The sequence below is a fragment of the Sorex fumeus genome, unplaced genomic scaffold (genome assembly GCF_029834395.1).
Source record: "Sorex fumeus unplaced genomic scaffold, SorFum_2.1 ptg000106l, whole genome shotgun sequence".
In the NCBI taxonomy this organism is placed as follows: Eukaryota; Metazoa; Chordata; class Mammalia; order Eulipotyphla; family Soricidae; genus Sorex; species Sorex fumeus.
The window spans coordinates 2,377,522-2,395,526 of NW_026606163.1; the positions used below are offsets into that span (position 1 = coordinate 2,377,522).

Here is an 18,005-nt window from a genome sequence, read left to right on the forward strand (position 1 = left end):
TCAGGCTAGATGACAGCAAGAGATGGACAGCAAGGATGTTTGTGGACAAAGGATTGAGGGAACAGGGGAACTGGACCCCAGAATTGTCAGTAGCCAGTTTCTCTCTCCTCCCCAATGTAGTCTGATCTCTCTCCTTACTGCACAACCATAGTTGTACTTTTGCTCGTAGTCCCAGTCATCATAGTTCCGTCATCCTAGTCTCCTCATAGATATCAACGTCCTCTACTTCCAGGCATTGTTCTTATATTCCTTGTCATCCTCCTAGTCCCCTCTTTCCCCTTACAGTATAGTAATATAGAAATCATGAAGGGCGGGGGTACACATAGGTGGGGTTGAACAATATCAGAACATCAAACAGAGATAAAGCTAGTCATTCAAGGGAAGTTCTAGGAGATTAACTCAAGGACAAAATCTCACCTGAGGGTTCAGCACTCCAGATAACTAGGAGCACTCCAGATTACTAGGAGATCCGTACAAGGGCGGGATTGCATCTAGGGTGTATTGCTTTCTCCTTTCCTTAGCTAGTAAGTAATCCATTTGAACAATCATAGTAACTTCTTATACAATTTCTAGTCATTTTTGTATGAACACAGTAAGAACTATATTAAGCTTAAAGGTTGGATCTTCCTGGGACATCTTGCTATATATTCCAAACCACAGTCCTCAGGCCAGGCTAGTTGATCCTAACCTCAGCAGGGTCCTTATTCAGTAACTTCTTCTTGGGTCATGACAGAGTCTGTTCCATGATGATGCTCTTAACTTATTATACTTCATACACTTAGCTTGTCCCTTTCCGGTGCCAGGGTAGTTTTCAGCTTACCCTGGGCCTATTCAGTCCCTTTGTCAGGATCCTGCTATTGGAGAGCTAGGAACTAAGGGAAACTGAGGCTTAAGTCAAGTAAATATGGATGCCCAGGAGTAAATATTATTTTGGAGCCAATTAACTTCCATGTTACAAAGCATAGCATCAACTGTCTTTCTTTGTCTATACAAAAAGGACAATGCTAAATAAGCTATGCAAATGACATAAAGGAAAGAGGAAAATAATATAGGATTATTAGTGCTTGATGGAATTGGGTGTGCTTCAGGGGCACTGTTGTGGGAGCAACTCAATAAACCTAAGCTCCCTGCGGGAGGAGCAAGGACAACCCATTGTTATTCAACGGAATGGGACAACATAAAACTAAAACGCATTTACAAAGAAAAGGAAACAACCATGGAAGCAAACAAACAAACGCAACTGAGTAACAGGCAAAAGCTATTTGATCATCTTTCAAAAGGAAGGATTAATATCCAGAATATATTAACTCATAAAACAAAAAAAGAAAAAAACAACACAATAAAAATTGTTCAAAAGACATAAACAGACACTTCCTCAAAGATGGCGCACAGACACATTAAAAAAGTCAAAATTACTTATAATTAGGGAAGTGACTCATATTTGGGAAAATGGTTCAAGAAGAAATGAGTGTTGGCAAGGATGTGGAGAAAAGGGCTCTGTTACTGGGAATGAAATTAGTGTAGTTGCTAGGGATAATGATATGCAGTCCTTAAAAAATTTTACGGAAATTCCGTATGATTCAAAAGTACCACTACTAATTAGTTATCCAAAGACAATTAACAAATTTTGCTCAGATGTACGAGATGATTTATTAAGGCAAGCAATCACCAAGAAATGACAACACTAACTTGTAGACCCAGTGAAAACAAGGAAGCTTCTAGAGAGAAAGGAGAAGGGGAGAGGAAGTAATGGGCAGAAGGATGTTTGTGGAGGCAAGCTGGCATGGGAGCACTGGTCACATCTAAGCCCATAAAAGTCAGAAGATGATTGTCTGAAATTCTATAGGGTGACTAATGATAAGTCTGCTCCTGGACCTCAAGACAAACACAGTATAAGCTTGTATGAATGAGAGTATGAGTGTGTCTGTGCGTGTGTGTTTGTGTGTGTGTATGTGTGCATGTGCATGTATAGTTGGGGGCTGGTTATGAGGAAGGTAGTGTTCCTGCCACTGAGTCAGGCAAGAATATGGAATGCTGCTGTACCCCATTTCCAGAAGATATGGTGTCTCTGAAATGCCTGTAGCACCTTTGAAGAGAAACAGTGTACCAAATAATGACCTTAGAAATAAAGGCAATTGGGGCGCTGGAGCAATAGCACAGCAGGTAAGGCGTTTGTCTTCCATGTGGCCAACCCACGTTCGATTCCCAGCATTCCATATGGTCCCCCGAGCATCGCCAGGAATAATTCCTGAGTGCAGAGCCAGGAGCAGCCCCCTGAGAATTGCTGGGTGACCCAAAAAGCAAAAACCAAAAAAAGTAAGAAAGTAAGAGAAAAAGACAGAAAGACAGGAAGGAAGGAAGGAAGGAAGGAAGGAAGGAAGGAAGGAAGGAAGAAAGGAAGTTGGAAAATTCAAAATAATGGTAGTGGAAAGGTTTATGGTGGTGGGATTGGTGTTGGAATCACTATCACTATCACCCTGTTGTTCATCGATTCGCTCGAGTGGGCCCAGTAACATCTCCGTTTGTCCCTGTCACGTGCTAGTGTAGCCCGATGACATATTGGGGACTCTTTCCAGATCAGGGGAATGACGACAATTCATTGTTACTGTTTTTGACATATTGAGTACACCACAGTTAGCTTGTCAGGCTCTGCTGTGCGGGCGGGATACTCTCAGTAGCTTGCCGGGCTCTCCAAGAGGGTGGAAGCTTTGGGGGCAGCCTCTAATCACTTTTACAGGTGTTCCTAGTCAGGCATATAGGCAGGTATGATATTCTCAGTAGCTTGCCGGGTTCTCTGAGAGTGAGAACTAGAGAATAAGAGGTCGTGCAGCTGGGAGCTTGGTTTGAGAGTCTCTGGATCCTGGCCATTGATGGGGTTACATGGCAGTTGGTGGCTGTCAACTGTCTAGCTACTGGAAGGTGGGGGAGCTGGGTGTAGGAAGCCCAGTCCCGAACTGAGCAGGCTTGGAGATCTCAGCCCCGGGTCCCGCATACCTGGGTTTCTCTGCCGGTTCCTCATCCAAGCGTGTGGAGAGTGGTCTCAGCATGGCTTTGGCTGGGTCCCGGAGGTCTTCAGCTGTCGGGACTCTGCTCAGGGTGGAGAGAAAAACTCAATCTGCCACCCTCTAAGGGGCCCCAGTGAGGACGGTCAGGTACGGGGGCAGGAGACTCAAGTGTTGGAATACTTAATGTAATAAATTATTGTGAACAACTTCATAAAAATAAAAAAAATTAAAGGAAAATAAATACTTTCTTTTCCCTAATCATTATGCCATCAACATTTCACTAAAGTATAAACACACTTCTCTGAACAAGTTCATGTTTATACTCAATGTTTATACTTCTCCTCATTTTACTGAAAACATCCACAAAGTTTTGCCCTGTATTCACCCTATTACTCCATTCACTTAACAAATCCAAGAGGTAGAGAGGAGATACAGGTTAGGAGAAAAACAAAACTTAGGTGATGGAGCTGAGATCATTTCAGGCCATGATTGTTCTTCCCCAGGGTTCTCCAAGAGCGTTTTTCTTTCTTTTACATGTTCCTTCTATGGCCATGGAAAAATCAAGATATTTCAAAGTAGAAAGAGAAACACTCAGACAAATTGAGTTGACAAAGTCATGTCTGATCTACATCAAATTGAAATATTAGAACCAAGGGGCTAGAAGAGAACAGAAGTGTGAAATACATGCTTCTCACAAAATTGTTGCCAGTTATATCTCTGGCATGACATGTTCCCTGAGCATCAAGATAAAGACCTACAGGCCCTTGAGCACAACCAGATGTGACCTAGAGGTTTCCCCAGCATCACTGGGGTGGCATGGTCAGCCCTGTCACTGCAGGACCTAACACTGTATCCTCAAACTGAGCAGGTGAGCCATACTTCACTGAGAGGAGTTCTCAGGCCACCTAAACAGCCACCTAAACCCTCCATCAATTCACTTATTAGTTAAATTTTTACACCCAAGACAGGGAAACATTGATATCCAGATACCTGACTCCAAAAAGCAAACGACCCCAGAATTTCAGTGTCTTTGACTTGAGTTACTTTGAAGCTTTCAGAAGGACACATTTTTCATAAGAGGAACTAGAAGAGTCCAGTTCTCTGGAAATAAGGCACAGAGGCACAAGGTCCATAGGCCTCCACGCTAACTAGAGATTTTGATGAGCTTGAATCCCATTCCCCGTCTCCCACCCACACCCACACCATAGCCACTCACTGTCCTCAAAGAGCTTTCGCCAGCCAGTTATCCAACAAGATGTGCCAAGGGGAAGCTCCATGCCAGGGGTTGGAAAGTAGACAGGGATGATATAGGAGCTGAAATTCACAGGTTGGTGCAGTTGTAACACCGCTGCAAAACAGTGGAGCTTCTTAAAGTCTGGATGGATGATAATGCAGCTCACAGCCACCCTCTTGGCATATTGGGTGTCGTGGTAGAGCTGGGTACTTCCCCCAAACACCCAGTAATCCTCAGGGGCATGAGACTTCCTGCAGGAGGGAAGGTGACAGTCATCATCCATCTTCTGTATATGGCAGCTTGCACCTCTCCACCATCATCTGACCCCCAGCACTGCCTTGTCTGCACCACCGCACAAAACTCTCCCTTTCTGTCATCCCTTCTCTCTGGAGACCAGGGGCAGTTTTAGTCACAGCTCAGCGCACACCCACTATTAAAGGAAAGGATCACAGAGGGCTGGAGGTCCCTTGGGGCTGGACAATCCTGACCCTACTTCGGCACATGCAGAGAGCTCTGGCTCCATCTTGGCTCTTGACAAGCCTTATGACCAAACTGCTCTCACACCACTCCTTTCTCTCACTCCTTCTTGGTACTCACCTGTTCTAAAACTGCACAAAATCATTGGTCAAAAGAGACCATGCGGGCAAAATGTCCTGTGTTCAGACCATGAGGGATTAAACATCCCACTTTCCCACTCACTCACCTGGAAATTCCTCCCCACACAGCTGGTGACCAAAATCTTGCTTTCACAAGCTGACCCATGCCCATGGGAGCCTGCCCATCTGACTTCCCCAATCCAATGGTGTCAGCCCTGCTCACCCACAGAGGAAACTTCTGCTCTGACTTAATGGAGACACAGTGAGGTGGGTCAAGCCAACCTAATCTACAGTGGGTCTCCAGTGGGACACAGCACAGAGCAGGTGCTTGTGGTCCTCTGTATGTACCAAAGATCCAGCTCCTGGTTACTGCCCCCAAAAATCTCTCGGAACACTCAACCAGACCCAGGACAGAGAGCAGCTCTGTTCTTCTTCAAGGTCAGGGACTCCATATCTAGTGTCCATGCAGCTGACCAATAGACCTGTGGTGAGCAGAGACCCCAGGCCAGAGATGTGCAGAACAGCAGCATCTGCCACTGCATCCTAGGTTCCAGCCTCTCTCTGACAACCAGGATTTCAGGGACATTGAGAGAATCCCTGGTGTGAGGTGACACAGAACCAGCTGACATTGCACCTGGGAGGCAGGATGAACACTGCCATCTCGGGTGCATACCTGTGTCTGGGAAATGCATAGGGATGAGGATAGAAGATGAGCAAAATCAGGTGAGGAGAGAGGACAATACAGGAGAGGACAGGTCACAGGCAGAAAGACTTGGACTAGAAGGACACAGATTGTCCCAGCACACAGCCCTGAGGACGCAGGGGCTCTAATCTTTTAACCCTCTCCCCCTGCCAGCCCAGCTGCTAGGACCTGAGAAACAACTCACTTTGTAAAGCAGTGGGCGGTAGAGAGCAACCAGTGGGAATGAATGAGCACAGCTCCACAGGGATGAATGCTCTGGTACTGCAGACTGGCCTGCCATGGCCACTGGTCTTCCACGGCCTCCTGGCCACCAGAGATCATCCCTACGCCCCTGGGCTTCCCGCACACTGTGATGACCAGCCCGATGCCATGTGGTAAACAGGAGATCCCCGTTTCCTCTCCGGTAGACCCTTGAGCACTTCTCAGTGGGAAAGCAGAAGCAGGGGTCAACCAGTCCCAGAGCGACAGGGCAGCTTGGTGTCTGATGTCCCTGTCTGCTGCCGAGGCAGCAAGAACCTGGACAGTAGAGAGAATGTGAGCAAGACCCATGGGGTGACGTGGAAGTGATATGATTGCCACAGTTGGTCACAGCTGCATCCCGGCAACCCCATGACCGCAGCGCGCCCCACCACCACCCCTGGCCCAGAAACCAGCTTTGTGTGCAGGTCTGTACTATTATCCTGTCTCCACCTCCCCTCTGTCTCCAGGAGGGGCGGTAGGCCATGTGCCCTGGAGAGGGTGGGCCAGGTGCCCCAACTGTGTGGACGCTGTGACCCTGTGACCGGCTGCCAGCATGAATACTGGGGAACACAGAGAGGAAATAAGGGAAGATGGCTGAGCCAGTCCACTCCAGGCTGTTCCCCGCCCACACCCCATCTGCTCCTCTGTGCCTAGGATGCCCCAGGCACCTGCTGGGCACGAGGGCTCTGGGGGCGGGATTTCCTGCCAGGGGCTCTCAGGCTCATTGGCCAGGGCCAGAGTGTTATCAGCCCTGGCCCCGCCCCTCTGACCTCTGACCCCACCCTGTCACTGCCCCCTGACCCTAATACATGATCTCTCTAATCCCATCCTCCCCATTGGACACAGCTCTCTCCTGAGCCCTCCTTGACCTAGGGCCTGCCCCTGTGCTGTGCCTGCCCTGACCCTGCCCTGACCCCGCCCTGACCCCCTCTGACCCCCCGCTCTCATACACCACGTTGGCCACACTCTGACCTGGTCAGGCCTTGGAGAGTTGGAGCAGGGTCCACAGAGCAGCTGAGTGCTTCTACTCACTCAAGTGAGGGACCTAGGAACTCCACTTGGCTTTTGGAAGAGATTTGGGCTGGAGAGGTCTACATCAGAGTTAAGTAAGGGCCGAAGGCGCAGCTGGAGCTGGGGGAGTGGATCTGTCCTTAGATGAGAACGTTGGAGCAGAACGGGAGACCCAAGGAGTCAGCCGAGAGGAGGGACCCAGGGAGGCAGGATAGTACCGGGGATGCTTAAACCCAGAGGCCTTACCCAGTTTAGGGAAGACAGATTGTAGAGTTGGTATATCTGCAGTGGCTTCTTGCAGCTTTGTCTTATTTCATTTCATTTCATTTATTTTGAGTTTGGGGTCACATGGTAGGGCTCAGGAACTACTCCCAGGGATCCATATGGTGCCATGATCAATCAGATCCTCACGGATGCAAAACGAAAGTATGAGCACCAGCCCTGTGAGCCAACTCCATTCTCCTGTAGCCCTCTTTTATGGGGGAGCGGGTGTTCTATCAAGTGGTACTCAAGAGGCCCTCGTGGTCCTCTTGGCAGTTCTCCACCAACCATGCAGGACATCCAATGTAAGGGACTGTGGATGTGGTGCTTGCTGCTGGCTAGGGTGTGGGATGACCTAGGCCCCTGCACTTGTACTTGGGCCCTCTAGAGCTCCACCTGTAGAGTCTTGGGGCCACTTGGTTCCTGGGATCAATCTGAGATCAACTATTTAAACCCTATACTAAATCTTTGGCTTCTACAGCCCTGTTTTAAAATGATTCCAGTTATATTACTCGTCACACCTCCCAGGTACTACGGAAAGGTAGGGGGATACCTGTACAAGCAAAGGAAATCCCTTCACTAGCACTGAACAAAGCCAAACACAAGTTGTCATTTCTTTTGTGTTTCTTTGGTTTTGGAGCTCTTCCTGGGTTACTCCTGGAAGTAAGCTCAGGGGTTTCTCCTGGTGGTTCTGAGGATCAAACTGGGGTCAGCCCTTGTGAGGAAAGAGTCTTATTATCTTCTCTGGCTAGCTGACATTTCTTTCAATGTTCATATTATAGACACACATATGTATATATATGATCATTTCTTGAAGCTGCCTGGTCCCCAGGGAAAGGATAATTTTTATTTCTAGATTTCATGGTCGTTACTCCTGTCTCCAATATACTCTTACCCACAGTTAACTGACTGAAACAACTGAGGAGCATGAGATGAACTTTAGAGTCAGGAGTAAACCCTGAGCACTTCTAGGTGTGGTGAGAAAGAAAGTAGAGAGAGCAAAAGGAGAGATGATGCTAACTCAAGAATAGAGAGGAGAGAAGAGAAGGGTGTGAGTGAAGAGGAATAGGGAGGGAGAGAGAGCAGAGAGGAAGAGGGAAAGAAAAGAAAGAGGATGGGGGAGAGACTGTGAGAGCGAGAGAGAAGTATAAAAGGTTAACTCCATGTGAAAGTGCTTCCACCTCTGCTTGACTCACCTTGGTCACCAGTGCTCATGGAAATGCCTGGTCTAGGTCAGGTCAGTTCTATTATCAGCATGGAAGTTCTGGGTCCATCACTTTTCTCTCACAGAAAAGAATTTCAGGAGGAGGTTAAATGTGAAGCATGATAGTCTTTATTGAAACTTATCTAGAAAGATGTGAGGGTAAAGATAGAGAGAAGTACACGCTCTAAAGAAAATGGGCTTCTCCAGAGTGGAAATAAACAAAGAGACAACTTAGTCAGGTATGTGCTCTAGGGCTTGAAGTATAAGCTCCCGTTGACTTTTAAACTTGTAAGTTTGTTCCCTTAAATGCCACCATTAGTGCTCTCCCATGTCCTAAGCACTCCCATATTGTTTGCACATTATTTACAGTAGACAAGATAAGAAAACAACTGTGTCTATAACAGAGGAATGACTTTTGAACAATATAGATGGAGATCTTAGGGTCTCATGTGAGGTAAAATAAGCCAGATAGAAAGAGACAAATACTGTTTGATGCCACTTACAAATGGAATCAGAAACAGCCAATCTCATAGAAATGGAACCTACAATGGTGGTTTCTAAGGGGTTGAAGATTGGGGAGACTTTTTTAGGGGTACACACTCACTTGCAACTCATAGCTAAGTTTATTCTAGAGATCTAGTGCATAGTTTAGTGATTAAAGACAATATTGTTTTATAAATCTCAAAGTTATGAAGAGTTAATAGTTCTCAACACAAAAATGATACTTTTGTAGAGGAATAGAGCTATGTTGGCAGTCACATTAATAATATTTCAATGTATTAAGCCAGGGTGCTGTAAACCTAAATGTACACAGTCTTACATGTCAAGCACAATAAATTTTGTTTGTTTTTGAACCACACCAGACTTGTGATGAGGGATCACTCTTGGTGAGATCAGGGGACCATATGTCGTGCTGGCAATCAAACTCGGGTTGGCTGCCTGCAAGATAAGCACCCTGCCCACTCTACAGTCTCTCTAGCTCCACAATTTTTGTAAAGTCAATTTTAATAAAAACACTGTGATTTGCAAGGTTATCCATTATACCAAGTACTGTTCCTTTGTCACTCTGCTTGCTGATGGCAAGGAATTTCTTGGACCTTGAGCACTTGATAAAGAAACAAAGAGAACTGAGGAGGAAAACCACTGCCCATGGTGTTCCTCTTCTAGTAGCTGGTGGGGGGCATCCCCAGGGCAGGCGTGGCATTTCTGCTGTGCCTGGCGTAGATAAGGTGAGCTGGAGGAGGTGGGTACAGAGGACAGGCAATGCACTGTGCCTCAGAAGAGCCTTCACTCAACTGTTTTCAGGTGCAGAATAAGGATGTGATGTGGGGTAAAAGTGAAGTGGAGTATGAAAGTGCCCATGTCACCTGATGTGACACACACTGCAACTTGAGCTTCACCCAGTGTTGATAAAGACATGCTGATCGAAAAAAGCCAAAACCTAACTCTAGTGCATTTGCAAAAAAAAGCCAAGTGAATTAAACTGATCTTTCCTTCTCTCTTCACCAACCTCAGGTTAGAAGTAGCCATAGAAAGGATCATGGCAGCAGAAACTATTTTCCTATTTGTTGTAGGCAGACTGGTAAGAGAATTTGGGAATGTGCTTTGGGCAAATAATACATTTTAAAATGAAGAGATTATCTAGCCCTGAAGGAACCCAAGGACAGGAAGACCTCTTTGAAATACAAACCCTGAGCTTTTTGAAGAGGAGAAACTGAGACACTATAGGAGATGGAGAAATCCAAGGTTCCATCCAGAGAAGGGTGGAGCCCTCAGAAAAGGGGCAGCTGCAGAGGAATCTGTGAGATTAAAAAGACACTGTCAGCAGTTCAAAGGCCGCAATTTCCAGATGATTAACAGTGCAAGGCTTTTCTGTGACAGCACTGAGGTTGGCCGCCTGCAAGATAAGCACCCTACTCAGTGTATTATTGCTCTAGCTCCAAAATTTTTTAAAAATAAATTTTTATTAAATGCACGGTGATCTACAAAGTTGTTCATTATACAGTTGTTTCAAATATTTAGTGTTTCATCACCACCAGTGTGTTCTTCCTCCACAAATATCCCTTGTTTCTCTCCCAATTTTTCCCCTTAGGCACATAACAAATTTACATTATGTTGCTTATTCCAAATAAAAAAACTTAACAGATGGCAAATAGAATGATCAGAAAATAAAACAGTAAGAGCTAATTTGTGATTACTGTATGAATTTGACCTATGTAAATACAAGAATCAAAATCATTTAATACAATGTAATAAAATGCCTATTCTCATTTCCATGTGTCTGTTTCCAACTATGGAATCTACAGTATCACTGTATCACTATATTACTGTCCTCCCGTTGTTTATTGATTTGCTCAAGCAGGTGCCAGTAATGTCTCCATTCGTCTCTGACATGTGCTAGTGTAGCCCGATGGCATACTGGGGCTCTTTCAGGGTCAGGGGTATGAGGACCATCATTGCTACTATTTTTGACATATGGAGTATGCCACGGGTAGCTTGCCAGTCTCTGCCATGGGGGTAGGATACTCTCAGTAGCTTGCCAGGCTCTCTGAGAGGGATGGAGACTTTTGGGGTAGCCTCTAATCACCTTTACAAGTGTTCCCAGTCAGGCATGTATGCAGGAAGGATACTTTCAGTAGCTCACTGGGTTCTCTGAGAGCGAAAACTAAACAATAAAAGGTCTAGCATCCTTGGCTGCACGCTTCTGGGAGCTTGGTTTTATAGTCTCCGGATCTTGGCCGTTGGTGGGATTACACGGCAGTTGGTGGGCACAACTGTCTAGCTACTGGAAGATGGGGGATCTGGGTGGACGAGGCCCAGTTCTGATCTGAGCAGGCTTGGAGATTGCAGCCCCAGGTCCTATACACCTGGGTTCCTCTGCCAGTTCCTTCATGCATGAGGCTCAACCGAGCATGTGGAGAGTGGTCTCAGCATGGCTGTGGCTGGGCCCTGGAGGTCTTCAGTTGCCAGGGCTCTGCTCGGGCCGGTAGGGAAACTCAACCCGCCCCACTCCAAAGGGCCCCGGTGATGATGGCCAGGTGCGGGAGCAGGAGAGTCTGCATTGTTCTCTTCCAGAAGCTTGGTTTTATAGTCTCTGGATCTTAACCGTTGGTGGGATTACAGGACAGTTGGTGAGCGCAACTGTCTAGCTACTGGAATCTAAAGTATATTACATTAAATTTTACTTTTTACATGGATCTCACTATGGTAATAATCATCTCTCACCTGTCATTAATAAAACCTTTCATGTAATTCTGTGTTAATATATTTTGGAGTTCGCATGGAATATGTAAAGCCTACATATGTAAATTTTCCCCTACACTTTATGTAAACACTGTAGTTTACAAAGTTGTTCATGTTGGTTCGTTACAGGCATTGAACATTCCAACACAATACCATCACCATTATACTTTTCCTCCACCACTGTCTCCAATTTTCCCAACCACCCCTTAAGCCTGTCCCCATAGCAGGCCCTCAACGATTTATTTTATATGCTTTTTATCAATAATTTGCTAACAATGATAACAAATATTTCTTTAGCAGAAAATTAGTATAAATTGTTGTATCTCGCCATGGAGACATTAAGTCCTTGTATGAGAGATTATTAAGATGTTATTTCAGCTTAAGTCTTTTATGTTTATGTTTTATTAATTGAGATTGATTGCCTTCTATGTTACATCCCATCCAATCTGGTGGGCTACTACTGGTTCATCTGTGTTGTGGAGTTTGAGATGTCATTCGCATTCAAGGCTGTTCACTCCAGGAAGTTCGGAATTTTTAATAGGGTGGTGCGACTGGAGTTAAATTTTTAACTGGGTGGTGGCTTTAGGGTGTGTAAGTGACTTCTGGGGCTTATGGAAGTACAGGAAGCGGGGCAGAAGTAGCCCATCCTGACTCTGAGAAAGCCTGGAAGATCTCAGTCACAAAACCCGCATGCCTGAGTTTTTCAGCAGACTAATTTCTCTATGAGGTTGAGTCCCAAGACAATGGAGTCCCGTAGGGAGCATGGTGGCTATTTTGAAGTGTGGGAGCAAGCGCGGGCTAGGGTTCTGTTTGGGTGGGTCAGCCCAGGACCCACCCCTCCTTCCAGGGTACCATGGACATCTCAATCATGTGTGAGTGTCTGGAAAAAATATCTTTTGTGTCTTGTTGTTCTCTTGAGATTTACTTATGAATCTCTGGAGCATGGTCTTACACGAGCTTACCTCTTGTTTTAGCTAATTGTTTTACCTACTTATTTTAGTTTTACCATTTACATTTAAATTTGTCACATAGGAAAGCTATGATTATTGTTTGAATTTATTGCTTTCAAAATATGCACCCAGAATAATATGCGTGGAATCTGTTACAAATTTTAATGTTACTGAGAATTAATTGGACACACTTGTGTGATTTCCTTTAAATAAAGCTGAGTTGTATAACTTAGAAATGCTGTGTGGTCCAAATATTCTCTGTTAAAAAGTCTGTGAAATTATACAGCTTATTAGGGGTTGAAAGGTACTTGAGAGCAGAAATGTTATCTCTCAGTTTCTTAAGTTTCTGACCAGTTTTTTTTTTTAATTGAATCACTGTGAGCTACAGTTACAAAGCTTTCACGTTTGAGTTCTGGTCATACAATGATCAAATACCCATCTCTCCACCAGTGCACATTTTCCACCACCAATGTCCCCAGTATCCCCCACGTGCCTCTATGGCAATTTCTCCCACACTCTCTACTTTTCAGCATTATGGTTTTCTTGAGTTTTTCCACCACCATTCAAGCCTGCCTGCCAGCGGCAGATGCTAGATACTTTATTTTCTATTGCTTATTATGAATAACACGAGCGGTCACATGACCACAAAAGCAACCACACACTTCTGGAATTCTAAAATTGTAAATGGTTGGGTCCAGAGACATCTCTATAGGGAGCTAATACATTTTGAGATTCATTTGGGAGTCTCTGAATCAAGACTGTCCATGCACTGAGATGGCGCCTGGAGGCAGATTGTGGGCATGACAGCCAGGATCCCAAGCAGGCAGGGAGACTGGGAGGGACAGCCCATCTCAGCTACTGCCATGTGGCCTGGAGTCTTAGTCCTGGAATCCGCATACCTGGGTTTTGATTCTGGAAACTCGTGGCCGTAGGGGTTTCATCTGGAGCGGGCAGAGAGGGCACGTCTCTTCTGTCTGAAGTGCCCCAGTAGAATTGGCTCAGTAAGAGGTCCGGAAAGATCTCCGGTGACCTGTTGCCTGACCAGTTCTTTCTGTAGTCTAGGAAACCATGTCATGTAAAGAAGTAGGGTTTGGTCAGTCCAGGCTAGGGACCTATAAAAGGAAATAGATATCTCTTAAAAGAAAAATACAGAGAAATTAGAAGTATAGAAACAAAACAAAAATTAAGCTGACAAAGGTATAAAAAGAATTAAGAATGACGAAGAACCTCCGGCTCCGGGCACATCTCTTTGATTCCACTGTTCTTCCTGCATTAACATATGCCTCAGAGACCTGGGCCCTACGCAAACAAGATGAGAACGCCATTCAGGTCTCCCAAAGAAGAATAGAAAGAGCTATGCTTGGAATATCACGTTTCACTCAAATGAGAGAACGAAGCCGGAGTTCTGACATCCGTCGACGATCAAGGATCAGGGACGCTGTCTCATTTGCCAAGGTATCAAAAATCAGATGGGCTGGTCACGTAATGAGATTTAAAGACGACCGTTGGACTAGAGCTGTTACTGATTGGATTCCACGGGATGTCAAGAGACCGCGTGGCCGCCCACCTACCAGATGGTCAGACTTCTTTGTCAAGGTCATGAACGATCGGTTTGAGGCCCTCCATGTTCCCGGAGCGAAGAGATGCCATTGGGCTACACTAGCACGCGACAGGGACAAATGGAGACGTTACTGGCGCCCGCTCGAGCAAATCGACGACTAACGGGAAGTTAAGTGATTAAGTGTGATTAAGAATAATAAGAGAAATATAGGAGATTTAAATATCACAGTCAAATACTATTTTCCTTTGGAAGCATCAAGATTACACAAAAATACTGTAGGCTATATATATATATGTATATATATATATATATCTCAGCACACAAGTCTCAACCTTTAACAACATGCTACTAATCTCTAATAGAAGGGCTTAATGGCTCCTGGGTGAAATACAACAATCTTCACACATTTTTCTCTAAGAAAACTTTTTTTGGATCATTTTTAGTGGATTATTCATAACAAGAAATACAAAATAAATTACTTAGGTTCTGCTTTGGGGGCAGGGTTTGGGGTTTGGGATGTAAACACTTGAAATATGGCTATGGCAAGGTGTAATTGTGGTGAAATTGATGTTCAAATATTATATATCACGGTATATATATATCACAGTCCCCCTGTTGTTCACCGATTTTGCTCGAGCGGGCCCAGTAACGCCTCCATCATGAGACTTGTTGTTACTGTGTTTGGCATATCGAGTACGTCACGGGTAGCTTGCCAGGCTCTGCCGTGCACGGTTCAAATGTTAAATGTAATCAATTATTGTGAACAACTTTATAAAAATAAAATAAAAATATTGTAGGACCTCAATATGTGGATTACGTTTTTATGCTAATAATTTTCTTAGGTAATTAATTTTAAGTAAAGGTAAAGGTAAAGGCCCTCCCGTTGATTGTCGATTTGCTCGAGCGGGCCCAGGAACGTCTCCATTGGAGACTTTGTTGTTACTGTGTTTGGCATATCGAATACTCTCGGTAACTTGCCGGGCTCTCCAAGAGGGACTGAGGAATCGAACTCGGGTCGGCCATGTTGGCCGCTTGTAAGGCGAAAGCCCTACCGCTGTGCTATCGCTCCAGCCCCATTCAACATAGTAATATCCATTCACTAAACAAACTTAGCAGTTTACAAAGAAACAATCTTTAATCTGATAAGCAACTATAAAAAGCAGTGAGATAGTATCATAAAAATAATATTCAATGAAATCATTTGAGGAAAAGGGTACCAATGTAAAATTAAAATGTCCACCATTCAGGAAAAAAATCTGTACTCAGAAGCTAATATAATGTACAAAATAATCTTGTACAAGTAAGTGATTCAACTAGATATGGGGCCCAAGAACTCAATATAGTAATTACTTTTTAAATTATTCTAATATTATTGCTATATTTAAACTTGTAATCATATACTTTATATGTATTCTAGCCTCTGACTTAACAGTTAGCTTAGACAAATGTATTCACCCATGTCTGTTTGTGAATATAGAAAAGATTTCTTTTAGCTTGCATCAGACAGAAATATTTATCTCAGAGGACTGAACTCACCTTGCTGGTGAAATCGGCCATTTCTACATTCAGACTCCTTCACCAGACAACCGAACGGCAGCTGTCATTTGAGAAAATGAAGGTTTTCTCAAATATTCAAATTTAGTGGGGTGACACAAAAGCAGACTTCTGAGTAGATGGTTACTATTTTTTACTGTTTTTGGACCATTCCTGGTGGTAGTTTATGACAACAGTAATAAATTCTTCAGGAATGTCTTCTTACCTTTCAATCTTTTCTAATTTTCTTTCTTTTCTATTTGGAGATATTCAATCCTGTATTATCTATTATATGTGCCATAAATACGTATTTATGCACTGTACTTTTGTCTTTAGTAATTTTACTCATCCCTGGCTTCACATGTTTTTCTCCACAGAATAAGCAAATTAGTCCTCCACTCCAACTCTTTATTTTGTCTCCGGAAGAGATCCCTGCAGAATTTAATTCCTTTTCACTAGATAACTGATCTACTTCCCAAGCTTTAAAAAGGTTTGTATTGTGACATATATAAAAGATAAAATTGACATCTTCAGGGGCTGGAGTGATAGCACAGTGGGTACAGCATTTGCCTTGCATGTGACTGACCCGGGTTGGATTCCCAGCATCCCATATGGTCCTCTGGAGAACCACCAGAGTAATTCCTGAGTGTAAAGCCAGGAATAACCCCTGAATATCACCAGATGTGATCCAAAAAGCAAAAAAAAAAATTGGCATATTTGTTCTTATGTGTTCAGCGATGTTAACTACAGTGATGATGTCGTGCAACCAACTGCCTTCCATCTTCCTCTCCCCTTCCTTCTGCAGGGTAGAGACTGCTCTGTAAATAATGCACATGCTTTTCCCCCTTCTCTCCAGGAACCTGCAACCACAACTCTGTTCTGTTTCTAAGATTCCAGCTACTTATTAGAGCTCCTGTCTAAGCTGATTCAATATGTGTTTCTCTGTTTCTCACTGATTTGTTCACTTAGCAGCATGTCTTTAGTGTTCACCATGTGTCAGAATTTTCTGAGAAGCTCAGTAGTGCTCTGTTTTATGTCTATACAGCATTCTGCTACTTCCTCTTCTACCACTAGACACTTGTGTTGCTTCTTCTATGCTTGTGCTATTGTGATTAATGCTGTGTGCTTGGTTGTAATATCTCTTTTTGACTCTTTTCAGTCTTTTGGGCATCTAACCTGAAGTCAAACAGCTGTACTATATGATAATCTTATTCTAATTTTTGTTTTTAGAATTTCATTTTAAATTACCACTATTATTATTATTATCATTATTTTGTATTTGGGAGATATGGGTCCTGGAAGGAAGTCAGATCAGAAGGGTCCGTATTTATAGGAGATGCAGAAACACTGACAGATATGGTGTCAGAGTATGTAGCTGATCTGGTATGTTTTCTACTGAATAAACCTTCCTTACGTGGGAGTCAACAGGATCAATGCTTAATGGTGTGTCTGGACATCAAGTCGTGGGCATGTGTCAGGATGGAGGTGCCTGCAATTCTTGGTCATGCCATGACCTGGAAGTACTGTGTCACCTGCTCCCAGGCTGCTGTCTTTCCCATCGGCTTTGTGAGGGTCCAGCTCTGACTCCAGGCTTTCTGTTTGTTCCCTTTTGACTTACTTGTGCTTTATTGACCTCTCCACCTATGAGCCCTTGGGGCTAATATTTTCCCCTCTCTCTTTGTTTATGAGCACTGAGGCTAGTAATGTGTATGGATTTGGTTTTATACATAATTAGGTTGTGGTGGCAGGAGTGGAAAGGGGGGTTGGACTACACCTGGTGGTGCTTAGGGCTTATTGCTGGCTCTGTGCTCAAGGATCACTCCAGGAAGTACTCTGGGGGACCATATGCGATGCTGGAGAACAAACTGGGGTCAGCTACACAGCCTTATCCTGGTTCTATCTCTCTGATCGTACAAATTTGGGTTTAAGATAAACTGCTCTTTAGTCATCGTATGACCGTTAACAAATGAACTTTTCTTGGGTCCATTTATTTAAAAATGCAAATTATTTAATAAGAGGTAAGTAAAAGGGATGCTGCTGGAACATAGTGTTTTGTGTGTTTGTGCGTGTGTGTGTGTGTGTGTGTTTTATGATTAAAATCAGTTCTTTTATTCAGGGAGAGAAGTTACTCCAGTGTTCCCTGGTGGAGAGAAAGGGGGAAAGTGGGAAGTCAAGTTTGCTGGTGAGAACTGAAGGCTCTGCAAACATTGTCAGAATCCAGGCTTTTCCGGATCTTTCCATGCCTTGTGTCTACAGATCGGCAAAGGGTTCCGGAGAACCAATTGAGAGGCTTCTTTCAGCTGTCAACCAAGAGGCTTTAGGTCTTCTCTCAGCCAAGGCATCCAGTGAAAATACAATTTATTTTTCAGAATCCTCTGGGGAATTAAACAGTCTCTTTCGCATCGCATTATCATGCTCCCTGCTCTTGATCCTCTTTTCCGTGCACTCTTTCTTCAAGCATTTT

At 44.2% G+C, this 18,005-nt stretch overlaps 1 protein-coding gene across 1 annotated transcript in view; it reads right to left on the bottom strand.

Annotated features, from left to right (window-relative positions):
* Positions 1-15,565, bottom strand: part of LOC130042606 (NUT family member 2G-like) — a gene marked incomplete at its 3' end in the record, with an annotated part of 82,672 nt that extends 67,107 nt beyond the window's left edge. The window contains exon 1 of the mRNA XM_056134763.1: positions 15,545-15,565. Within this exon, the coding sequence (XP_055990738.1) occupies positions 15,545-15,565 (21 nt within the window). The remainder of the gene's footprint in view (positions 1-15,544) is intronic.
* Positions 15,566-18,005: the final 2,440 nt, after the last annotated feature.